This window comes from Chiloscyllium plagiosum, unplaced genomic scaffold, assembly GCF_037043375.1.
Source record: "Chiloscyllium plagiosum isolate Xiang-an unplaced genomic scaffold, Cpla_swu_hap1 HiC_scaffold_44, whole genome shotgun sequence".
NCBI lineage: Eukaryota > Metazoa > Chordata > Chondrichthyes > Orectolobiformes > Hemiscylliidae > Chiloscyllium > Chiloscyllium plagiosum.
In genome coordinates, this window is record NW_028270182.1 from 3,521,617 (window position 1) to 3,534,842 (window position 13,226).

At 42.4% G+C, this 13,226-nt stretch overlaps 1 protein-coding gene across 4 annotated transcripts in view; it reads left to right on the plus strand.

Moving 5' to 3' along the window:
• The window catches only part of acadvl (acyl-CoA dehydrogenase very long chain), an 80,602-nt gene that overhangs the window by 49,984 nt on the left and 17,392 nt on the right, over positions 1–13,226 (plus strand). For all 4 annotated transcript variants that reach the window (XM_087982693.1, XM_087982692.1, XM_043683347.2 and 1 more), the window contains one exon: positions 1,341–1,442. In XM_087982693.1, the coding sequence (XP_087838819.1) occupies positions 1,341–1,442 (102 nt within the window). The remainder of the gene's footprint in view (positions 1–1,340; positions 1,443–13,226) is intronic.

The window sequence follows — 13,226 nt, forward strand, 5'->3', positions numbered from 1 at the left end:
TTATATCCATTCAGATAACAACCCGACTTCCTGTTTTTGCAAGCAAAATGGATAATCTTATATTTATTCACATTGGCATTTGCCCACTGACTCAGCTTGTCCAAATTACACTGAAATATCTCTGCATCCTCCTCACAGCTCACCCTCCTACCCGGCATTGTGTCATCTGCAAATGTGGAGGTATGGTATTTACTTCCCACATCCTAATCATGAATGTACATTGTGAATAGTTAGGTCCTAAGACTGATCTCTGCACTACTCCACTAGTCACTGCCTGCCACTGGGGAAAAGACCTGTTTATTCCTATCATCTCACCCGGCCCCTCTTGGTGATGGTGACTGCCTGTCACAGAGTCACATCGGGCATCCAAATGTCACCCCCTGTAATTTCAATAGCATTACCATCTCTGAATCCCCTACACTGACTATCATGTGGTTACTACCTGAAGCACAAATGGACTAGCTATATTAATACAGTGGCTACAAGAGCAGGTTACAGTCTAGGAATCCTCAAACAAATACCTTGCCTCTGACTCCCGAAAGCAGTCCACCATCCACAAAGCACAAGTCCAAAGTGTGATGGAATATGCTCAACTTGCCTGGATGAGTGCGGCTCCACCAGACTCTATACAAGTCAGAGCAGCCTGCTTGATTGGCACCACATCCACAAACATCCATTCCTTTCACCAGAGGTGCTCAGTAGCAAGTGTGTCCTATGTACAAGATGCACTGCAGAAACTCACCAAGGTTCCTTAGACAATACCTTCAAACTCATGTCCACTTCCATCTAGAAGGACAAGGACAGCAGACACATGGGAATATCACCCCCTGCAAGTTCACCTCCAAGCCCCTCATCATGCTGACATAAAAATATATGTCTGTTCCTTCAGTGTCACTGGGTAAAAATCCCTAAACTCCCTCCCTCATGACATTGAGTCTACCTATGCCTCAGGGACCACAGAGCTTCTACAAAGCAGATCACCACCAGCTTCTCAAGGCTAACTATGGATGACTACAAAATGCTGCACCAGCCTGTGTTGCTCATATACTTTGAATGAAGTTTTAAAAATTGAGTTTAGAAAACAACCAGAAAGCACAACCAGAATCTATAAATATAGAAGAGGGCCACTCAGCCCATTGTTCCAATGCTGGCACTTTAGGCTAGGCTATCCAATTAACCCTGAAATCTTGAGGGGATGATGTTGTGGAGCTCGAGACAGGTTGCAGAAGTGAGGTGTTGAAATGACATATGGCTTTTAAAGGATTTAAGCATAAAAGTGAGGCATTTAAAATGTACATACTGATTAATGCCGAGTCTCGACCCATTCTATCTATTGTTAGGATGCTGGTGTTGAGCGGGTGATGAGGGACCTTCGGATCTTCCGCATTTTTGAGGGAACAAATGATATTCTTCGGCTTTTTGTTGCACTCAATGGTATTCAGGTATGTATTTGATCTTCTTGTTTCTGACTCTCCCAAAGTCTCTGGGTGAAGGCTTCATAAGCTTTACTCCACCATCACCACCCAGTCTGTTTTAGCTTATATGTGTCATGGTGTTTATCACTTGTTATTAGGGGAGCATTGCAAGAAAGCCCAATCTCATACCCACTCAATTTTCTGGTGTGGGATCACAACATATATGCAAACATGTAAATTAGGAGCAGAATGAGGCCATTCAGTCTCTCAGGCCTGCTCTGTCATTCAATAAAATGATAGCTGATCTGGTTGTGTTTTGAATTCTACATTCCTATCTATCCAGGTGCGGAATCCAGTTGGTTGTGGCAGTGGGTTGCTTGAGGTGGAGGTTAATTGCTGTATCTGTATCTGTACCCAATGATGCCTGTGTCATTCAGCTGTATCTCTCCCTATCCCTCTGTCTCTATTTTCAGTTTGGGGTTCATGTATTGGACTTGCCATTTGGAGTGTGAGTTATGAAGGTGATATAAAATGGACCAAATAGTCTCCTTTCAATCCATAACCGTTCTATGATTTTATGATCTGTCTATTTTATTTTAAAATCTGCCTTGTCTTCACGCACACGTGTCAGTAGAAGGACACATTAAGAAAAACAGATAGGACCTAGGCTTCATTAGAAGATGCAGACTGTACAAAAGAAAGGAAATTATATCAAGTCATTATAAATCACTTGTTTAACCCAACTGGAGTATTGTATTCAGTTATAAACACCATACTTTAGAAATCATGTTTAGGTTTTGCAAAGGGTCATAAGGGGATTCAGGAGAACGTTTCCAGGAAGAATGGATTTCAAGGATTCTGGGTAATCCAAGATGGAGGAGAGGAAAATTTTCTGGATGTAATAGCTGCTCCTTTTTTGAGGTATTTTAGGTGTTGGAGGTGATTTCCTCGAATTCCAGGAGCAGCAATTACTGTTTCATGTGCTGTTGCATTGTTTTGGAACTCTGGAGGAAAAAAAAAGTCAAAACAGCAGCAGTTTTAAGAGGAAGAAGAACAGGCAAAAGAAGCACGTGGTGAGGTCAGCGCGAGAGAGAGAGAGAGACAGAGAGAAGAACCCACACTGCTAACTGGCAGAGTTAGCAGTTACTGCCTTTTCATGTATCGCTGGACATTGGAGTGCGTCTGGGGAAAATTAAAAAACAGTGAAATTCACAACTGATCTTGGAGGAACCTGTTTGGGAAAGGTCACAGCACAGAAGCAGATAAGTGGATTTTAAGCGCAGCCTTAAAATAAGTCTGTAGTATAGAGTCATAGAGAGTGAGTAGAGGTGGGTTCTTTCTTGATTATATGTTTTATTGAGCTATGTCTCTTGATTAAACTTAAAATATAAGCCATAAGTATTAATTTAATCTGGAGCAATGTTTTGTAGAGGAATAAGACAATGCTACTTTCTGGGTCTGTAGATTGAAAGAAGCAAAAATGGCCCTTAGTAGAGTGATATGCTCTTCTTGTCGGATGTGGAGGTTTAGGGAGAGTTTACGGGTTACTGAGGATTATACCTGCAATAAATGCTGTTGTTTGCAAATCCTATCAGATCGAATGGATCGGTTGGAGAGGCAGGTAGAGGCAATGAGGAATTTACAAGAGCAAGAGGATGCGATGGATGGCAGTTATAGGAAGGGGGAAAGTCTCAGATACAGTCACAAAGATGGGTTAACTCCAGGAAAGGTAAGAGAGGTAGGCAGGTAGTGCAGGGGTCTTATGTGGCTATCCCCATTTCAAACAAGTAAGCTATTTTGGAAAATGTACGGGGTGATGGACACTCAGGGATACATAGCACGAACAGCCAAGTTTCTGGTATTAATGCTGGCTCTAATGTAATGAGAGGTATGACGGGTTCCAAGTAATCAATTGTTTTAGGGGACTCTCCTGTCCGAGATGCAGACAGACGTTTCTGTGGCCAGCAGCGAAAAATCAGAATGGTGTGTTGCTTCCCTGGTCAAGGATGTCTCCGAGAGGGTGCAGAATGTTCTCCAGGGGAAGAGGGACCAACAGGAGGTCATTGTACACATTGGAACCAATGACATAGGAAGGGAAAAGGTTGAAGTTCTGAAGAGAGATTACAGAGTTAGGCTGGAATTTAAAAAAGAGGTCCTCGAGAGTAGTAATATCTGGATTACTCCCAGTGCTATGAGCTAATGAGGGCAGGAATAGGAAGATAGAGCAGATGAATGCATGGCTGAGGAGCTGGTGTATGGGAGAAGGATTCTTATTTTTGGATCATTGGAATCTCTTTTGGGGTAGAAGTGACCTGAACAAGAAGGACGGATTGCACCTAAATTGGAAGGGGACTAATATACTGGCAGGGAAATTTGCTAGAGCTGCTTGGAAGAATTTAAACGAGTTGGGGGTGGGTGGGTGGTGGGATCCATGGAGAGAGTGAAGAAAGATTTCAATCTGAGACTGGTACAGTTGAGAACAAAGGCAAGTCAAACAGTCAGGGGCAGGCAGGCACAAAGCAGAGAACAAGGTGGGACTGATAAATTAAACTGCATTTAATTCAATGCAAGAGACCTAACAGGGAAGGCAGATGAACTCAGGACATGGTTAGGAGCATGGGACTGGGATATCATACCATGTTACAGAAATGGTTCAGGAATGGATAGGACTGGCAACTTAATGTTCCAGGATACAAATGCTACAGGAAGGACAGAAAGGGAGGCAAGAGAGGAGGGGGAGTGGCATTTTTAATAAGGGATAGCATTACTGCTGTACTTAGGGAGGATATTCCCAGAAATACATCCAGGGAAGTTATTTGGGTAGAACAAAGAAATAAGAAAGGGATGATCACCTTATTGGGATTGTATTATAGACTCCCTAATAGTCAGAGGGAAATTGAGAAACAAACTTGTAAGGAGATCTCCGCTTTCTGTAAGAATAATAGGGTGGTTATGGTAGGGGATTTAACTTTCCAAACATAGACTGGGACTGCCATAGTGTTAAGGGTTTAGATGGAGAGGAATTTGTGTGTACGGGAAAATTTTCTGATTCAGTATGTGGATGTACCTACTAGAGAAGGTGCAAAACTTGGCCTACTCTTGGGAAATAAGGCAGGACAGGGGACTGAGGTGTCAGTGGGGGAGCACTTTGGGGCCAGCGACCATAATTCTATCAGTTTTAAAATAGTGATGGAAAAGGATAGACCAAATCCCAAAGTTGAAGTTCTAAATTGGAGGAAGGCCAATTTTGACGGTATTAGGCAAGACCTTTCAAAAGCTGATTGGGCACAGATGTTCGTAGGTAAAGGGATGGCTGGAAAATGGGAAGCCTGCAGAAATGAGATAACAAGAGTCCAAAGAAAGTATATTCCTGTTACGGTGAAAGGAAAGGCTGGTAGGTATAGGGAATACTGGATGACTAAAGAAATTGAGGGTTTGGTTAAGCAAAAGAAGGAAGCATATGTCAGGTATAGACAGGATAGATCAAGTGAATCCTTAGAGTATAAAGGCAGTAGGCATATACTTGAGAGAAATCAGGAGGCCAAAAGGGGACATGTGATAGCTTTGGCAAATAGAGTTAAGGAGAATCCAAAGGGCTTTTACAAATACGTTAAGGACGAGGGAGAGAATAGGGCCCCTCAAAGATCAGCAAGGCGGCCTTTGTGTGGAGCCGCAGGATATGGGCAGATACTAAACGAGTATTTTGCATCACTATTTACAGTGGAAAAGGACATGGAAGATGTAGAATGTAGGGAAACAGATGGTGACATCTTGCAAAATGTCCATATTACAGAGGAGGAAGTGCTGGATGTCTTAAAATGCATAAAGGGGGATAAACCCCCAGGACCTGATCAGGTGTACTTGTGAACTCTTTGGGAAGCTACGGAAGTGATTGCGGGGCCTCTTATTGAGATATTTGTACTCAGGTGAGGTGCTGGAAGACTGGAGGTTGGCAAACGTGGTGCCATTGTTTAAGAAAGGTGGTAAGGACAAGCCAGGGAACTATAGACCAGTGAGCCTGAGCTCGGTGGTGGGCAAGTTGTTGGAGGGAATCCGGAGGGACAGGATGTACATGTATTTGGAAAGGCAAGGACTGATTAGGGATAGTTAACATGGCTTTATACGTGGGAAATCATGTCTCACAAACTTGATTGAGTTTTTTGAAGAAGTAACAAAGAGGATTGACTGAGGGCAGAGCAGTAGATATGATCTATATGGACTTCAGTAAGGCGTTTGACAAGGTTCCCCATGGGAGACTGGTGAGCAAGGTTAGATCTCATGGAATACAGGAAGAACTAGCCATTTGAATACAGAACTGGCTCAAAGGTAGAAGACAGAGGGTGGTGGTGGAGGGTTGTTTTTCAGATTGGAGGCCTGTGACCAGTGGTGTGCCACAAGGATCGGTGCTGGGTCCACTAATTTACATCATTTATATAAATGATTTGGATGGAAGCATAAGAGGTATAGTTAGTAAATTTGCTGATGACACCAAAATTGGAGGTGTACTGGACAACGAAGAGGGTTACCTCCGATTACAACGTGATCTTGATCAGATGGACCAATGGGCTGAGAAGTGGCAGATGGAGTTTAATTTAGATAAATGCGAGGTGCGGCATTTTGGGAAAGCAAATCTTAGCAGGACTTTTCATTAAGTGTATAAGGTCCTAGGGAGTGTTGCTGAACAAAGAGACCTTGGAGTGCAGGTTCATAGCTCCTTGAAAGTGGAGTCGCAGGTAGATAGGATAGTGAAGAAGGTGTTTGGCATGCTTGCTTTTATTGGTCAGAGTATTGAGTACAGGAGTTGGGAGGTCATGTTGCGGCTGTACAGGACATTGGTTAGGCCACTGTTGGAATATTGCGTGCAATTCTGATCTCCTTCCTATCGGAAAGATGTTGTGAAACTTGAAAGGGTTCAGAAAAGATTCACAAGTATGTTGCCAGGACTGGAGGATTTGAGCTATAGGGAGAGGTTGAACAGGCTGGGGCTGTTTTCCTGTGGCGTCGGAGGCTGAGGGGTGACCTTATAGAGGTTTATAAAATCATGAGGGACATGGATAGGATAAATAGACAAAGTCTTTTCCCTGGGGTGGGGGAATCCAGAACTAGAGGACATAGGTTTAGGGTGAGAGGGGAAGATATAAAAGAGACCTAAGAGGCAACTTTTTCACTCTGAGGGTGGTACATGTATGGAATGAGCTGCCAGAGGAAGTGGTGGAGGCTGGTACAATTGCAACATTTAAAAGGCATATGGTTGGGTATAGGAATAGGAAGAGTTTGGAGGGATATGGGCCGGGTGCTGGCAGGTGGGACTGGATTGGGTTTGGATCTCTGGTCGGCATGGATGAGTTGGACTGAAGGGTCTGTTTCCGTGCAGTACATCTTATGACTCTAATTACCTGGAGAGATTAGAGAAGCTGGGATTGTTCTCCTTAGTGCGGACAAAAGAGACATTTAAGTGAGGCTACTCAAGATAACGAGGGGCTTTAATTGAGTAAAAAAGGAAAAACAGTTACCAGCACGGGAAGGTCAGTAACTATAGGGGCTAAAGTTGAAGAGAGATGGTAAAAGAGCTTCAGGGAGATGAGAAGAAGGTATTTTGATGCAGCGAGTTGTGATTTGGAATGAAAGCAAAGTGGAAACAGATTCAGGCAAAGGCATAAACACCTGAAGGGGATAAATTGCACAGCTAATGGCAGTGTGGGTTGGGGTGGTGTTGGGAGCCAGTGAGGAAGTGGGGCAAGTTACACTGATCTATCATAGAGCCAGTCACCTGAGCCTTTTTCAGTGGGAGGGAATGGTGATGGAATGAGAAGAGTTCCTGAAGGCAGTATCTTTACATTGGATGCGGATGCATGGTTGGTGAAAATTCACCCAAAGTCACACGCCCACTGAGTGAAACAAACTAATTTGTTGTGAGTGCAACCAGTGACAAACAACACCCACAAAAAAAAGCTCCACTAATGATTGAGTCACCTCAGCCTGAATATATCCTGCTTCCTCACAATTATATTTCCCGGATATTCCCCAGACTCCTCCTAGAGGGACTGAGGGGTGACCTTATAGAGGTTTATAAAATCATGGATAAATAGACAAAGTCTTTTCCCTGGGGTGGGGGAATCCAGAACTAGAGGACATAGGTTTAGGGTGAGAGGGGAAGATATAAAAGAAACCTAAGAGGCAACTTTTTCACTCTGAGGGTGGTACATGTATGGAATGAGCTGCCAGAGGAAGTGGTGGAGGCTGGTACAATTGCAACATTTAAAAGGCATATGGATGGGTATATGAATAGGAAGAGTTTGGTGGGATATGGGCCGGGTGCAAGCACGTGGGACTGGATTGGGTTGGGATATCTGGTCCTTGAAGTTTGCTGAAAAGATAGACATCGTATCAAAGTTTGTCATCTTGCACTCATCAGGATAAATTGTTATGGACTAGGCCAGACCACTCAAAACATTGTTAAGCAGGCAGCCCAGGCCATAAATTTGCAATTTGTTTTGGTAAGTGTACAGTGAAAATTACCTGGAGTAAGCTAGCGAGGTTGACTACTAGGTTTTAAAACAGACAAAAACGTGTTCACAAAATTACACAATGAAACACGAAGAACAGAATAAAGAACCCCTACAGAACTCAGTCTATCCAAACTATAGACTTAATTATGCTGTTCCAAATATACACAACAGTCCCACTAAGCAAACTCCCTTAAAGCACAATTTAAGAAAAAAGGAACAGGTGCTTACAGGTTGAAATTAGAAGGGCAGACAGAGAGTCTGTTCACACAGTCCACTGCTGAACTCCCATGTAGTTCTGGGCTGAACTGCTCAGTTAGAGAGCTGACCACTCCCCTTTCATTATACAGATCACTTTGAAAACATGACCACTTTGACCTGAAGTCTCATCTGTTTACATATAAACAAAAGGCCTCTCAAAATCTTTTTCATCTCTGTACTAAATTAGTCTTATTGGAGCTGGACCGTTTACGACCCCTGTGCAAAAAAACAAGGACACTGTGTACTTGAGAAAAGGACCAGCTTTTTTAAAAAAAAAGGACCAGCTTTGTGACATCTCCTTCCTTTGGAAAAAAAAATGAACCATCAACATTGAAAGATGGCTTCATTTTTAAAACCCTTCAAACCCTGTGAGTACTCTAAAGACACACACATAACATACTAACTGTACACATACAAACATGCACAACCACATGCGAATTCAGGCCGTGGCACACCTGCCACCGAGCACCTCTGTATCTCATTCAAGCCTCGATAACACATCGGCAATCATATTTTCGCGACCTGCCACATGCACAATTGTCAAAGTGAATGGCTGCAACAACAAACTCAACCTAAACAGACTGGCATTTTTGTCCTGAAATTTTTCCACAAATGTCAATGGGTTATGATCAGTGTATACGATTGTCTCAGATACATTGCTGGTAATATGAACACTGTAATGTTGTAATGCCAACACCAAGCTTAAAGTCTCTTTCTCCACCGTTAAATATTTCTGTTGAAGAACATTCAACTTTCTGGGGAAAATACTCAATGAGTCTTTCTCTTCCCTCGTCATCCTCCTGCTGGAGTACCGCACCGACACCCACATCGCTGGCATCGATAGCCACTTCGAAAGGCTTTGTATAATCCGGGGTGGCTAATACTGGGGCAGTGGTTAACACAGTTTTTAGGCTGTCAAATGCCTTTTGACTGTGCACTGAAACTTCTTGCCTTTTTTTTAACAATTCGGTGAGTGGAGCAGCCACACTGCTAAAGTTCAGCACAAACCTTCAGTAAAATCCACTCAATCCCAGGAACTGTGTTTCTGCTTTTCTCGTTGACAGTGTGGGAAGTTCCCCAATTACTTTTGTTTTTGCATTCTGTGGGGCCATTTGTCCATGTCCAATAACATGGCCCAGGAAGGTGACTTGGACTTTGGGTTTACCACCAAGCCTGCCTTCTGAAGTCAATCGAACAAGTCCAATAAATACTGTAAATGTTCCTTTCATGAGTGACTACAAATCACCAGGTCATCAATATACACGACACAGTTGGGTAATCTGGCAATGGCCTTATTAGTCAGTCTCTGAAATGTGATTGGAGCATTTTTCTTACCAAATGGCATGACTTTAAACTGATATAGTCCCAATTTGGCATGACGAAAGCTAAAATTGCCTTTGCTCCCTCTGTCAGAAGTACTTGCCAGTGGCCTCTGAGCAAGTCCAACTTAAAAATGTAAGTTGCTTGTCCCACTTTTTCCAACAGTCCTCCAACCGTGGAATTGGATATGCATCTTTGTAACGGTGTTGACTTTGCGATAGTCCTCACATAACCGTTGGGTACCATCTGGCTTTGGAACCATGACTGTGGGTGAGCTCCAGTCACTGTAACTCACTTCGATTATGCCATCTTGGAGCATGCGCTCTATCTCCTTCTGAACCTGTGCCAACTTGAGGGTTATGACTATAAGAATGTTGCTTAATTGGAACAGCATCTCCTATCTCTACATCATGCACAATCAGGTTATTACTTCCCAGTATATTTCTGCATATCTCCCCATGTGATAGCAATAACTCTTTCAGGTCATTTTGATTTCCTTATGGAAGGTAACTCAATAATTTATCCCAATTTTTGACAACTTCCTCATTGTCCAATTTGATTTGGGGAATGTCCAATTCAGAATCCTCTGAACTTGGTTCTTCCTTCTGTGCTGTAATCATTAACACCTTCTCTTCTTGCTTTCCTTTAAAATACCTTTTGAGCATATTCACATGACACACTCTGAGATTCCTTCCCATCTGGAGTCCTTCTCAAGTAGCTCACCTCACTCAATTTCCTCTTGATTTGATAAGGTCCACTCAACCTTGTTTTTCAGGCTCACCTGTCACTGGAAGTAACACCAATACCTTATCCCCAATTGCAAAATTGTGAATTTGTGATTTCTTATCCACCTTCTGTTTCATTGTATGCTGTGATACTTTTAAATGCTGTCTAGCTAAATCTCCAGGTCTACTTAATCATTCTCTAAAACTTGACACATACTCCAAATGGTGGTCTCTGAATTCTGACTTATTAATTTCTCCTTAATCAATTTTAACGGCCTTCTTACAACATGCCCCAAAATTAATTCAAATGGACTGAATTTGGTCGATTCATTTGGTGTGTCTCTGATCGCAAAAAGTACAAATGGAGCTCTGTAATTCCAACCATCTGGATAATCCTAACCATAAGCCCTCAACATGCTCTTTAATGTATGATGCCATCTCTGTAGTGCTCCCTGTGATTCAGGATAGTATGAAGTAGACTTGAATTGCTTTATTCCCAGGTTATCCATAACCACCTTGAACAGTTTGGATGTGAAGATTGATCCTTGATTTGACTGGACCTCTTTTGGTAGTCCGTACCTAGTCAAAACTTTAGGTGATTCTTCTACAGCCCTTATAGCTGTGATGTTGCGTAACGGGATTGCCTCTGGAAATCTAGTTAGCACATCCATTATCGTTAAGAAATACTTATTGCCACTTTTTATTTGAGGTAGGGGACCTAAGCAATCCATCAAGTATCTGGTAAAAGGTTCCTCGAATGCTGGAAGAGGTATTAACGGTGCAGGTTTTATTACTGCCTGTGGTTTCCCATTAGCTGACATGTATGACACATCTGGCAAAATTCAACTACATCCTTGTGTAGTCCAGGCCTGTAAAAATGTTTTTGTATCTAGGCCTGTGTTTTCCTCACCCCTAAATAACCTCCACATGAAAGTTCATGTGCTACTCGCAGCACCTCCTTTCTGTACCCTACTGGCAAAACAATTTAATGATTCTCTGTCCATTTCTCATCTGCTTAAATGTGTGATGGTCTCCATTTTCTCATTAAGATATCAATTGTTAAGTAATAACACACAGGAATGCACTCACTATCCTTCTCTGTAAATGCCTTTTGATACAACTGTTTTAAGTTCTCATCTTTCTGCTGTAATTCAATCAGCTTAGCAGAGCTTAAAGATACTTGCCTGTTTATCTACTTGATCCTGCTCTGCCCCACTTAATCTAATCAAAAAAGGTCTCAGATAAAGCTATGTCAGCTTCTTTATCTGTGCTGTTTGATCTCTCCTGCTTCAACTTGTGCCTCTGTGATCTCACAATCTGGGAAAGTTCCTGAATAGGCACTCTTCATTTCTTCAGTTGTCTGCGTCTCCACTGGCTTTTCAACTAGAGTAGGCAGCACGCCTACCGGTGAATCAGCTTTATCATTTGCAAGAACAAATTGTATTCCTGCAGCTGAGAGTTTGTCTAGTGCTCCTACCACAAAGTCTTCACTCTTCTCTGGACTCTCTAACCTCACTTTACATAATTGAGCATTCTTTTCTCACCATGAATTCCTGTTACCAGTACCTTTTCTGCCAATAGTCCCTCAGGAGTACATATCTCCTCATCCTTCAGCATCTCGGACTGAGAGGATCCTGTGTCCTTTCATATTGTAACCTGCTTACCTGCTACTCCTGGCCTATGTGAATAAACTTTACCCTTGCATGTATATTTTTTATGCAAAATGGCACTTCCTCCTTAACCAACCTCTGATCATCTTGTACACTCTGAGGCAGTTGTCTAACTTCCCGAGTGCTTTTTGTTACTCGTCCAACAAAACTCCCAGGCTTGTCTGGTTTTCCTACATCTGGCTTTCTCCTAGCCCACCAACGCTGTGATTCTGTGTGGCCCAATTTATTACAATGAAAACACTAGAGCTTTTTAACTTCTTTGACCCCCTCAAGGGTTTCTGTTTTACTCTGTGGTAAGTTATCCTTATGACCTTCACTGAGATTCACCTTTCCCTTTCCATGTGAGGATTTCTCTTTGCCCCAATTTCTATCCCTCATGAACTGAAATTGATTCTGGACGCCAAACTGGGTTTTATGGACCAGCTCATAACCATCAGCCCCTTCAGCTGCTAACCTTGCTGTTTTAACTCTCTGCTCTTCCACATGAGTCTGCACTACTTCTTGCTCAGGTTACCTTCAGCCTTTATCTCCAGCCTTTTAAGCTGACTTTTTGCTTTTTAAGTGTCAGTTTCTGAAGTTCAAAAACTCTTTTTCTCTGTTCTACTCCTCTCTCTTTTTCCCTCTCTTCTGCTTTTAATTGTAAGTCGAACTGTTTCATTTCTGCTGCCCTTTCCTTATCTCTCGCCTCTAACTCAAGCTGCTTCATTTGCAATTGAATTCTTGCCATCTCTATAGATTCTAATGATTTCTCCAGCAAGTTTAAATGCTGAGCTACTGTTGTAATTATCTCTCCTTTCCTCACAGAAACAGGCAGTTCCAACTCCAGCTTGTCTGCTAATTCCTGCAGCTAGGTCTTATTCACCTTTTGCAAAACTTCCAAAGTCACCACATCCACTTCCAGAAAACTTTTGGCAACTGAAAGAGCCATTACTATTCCAACCAAACCAACACCCGAAATAAAGATACTAGCACTTACCACTCGCTGTTTAAAATTCTGCAAAGAGCCCCCAAACTGTTTTGGACTAGGCCAGACCACTCAAAACATTCTTAGCAGGCAGCCCAGACCATAAATTTGCAATTTGTTTCAATAGGTGTATAGTGAAAATTACCTGGAGTAAGTTAGCAAGGTTGACTACCGGGTTTTAAAGCAGACAAAAATTCATTCACAAAATTACACAATAAAACACGACGAACATATTAAAGAACCCCTATAGAACTCAGTCTATCCAAACTATAGACTTAATTATGCTGTTCCGAATACAAACAACAGTCCCACTAAGCAAACCCCCTTAAAACACAATTTAAGAAAAATGGAACAGGTGCTTACTG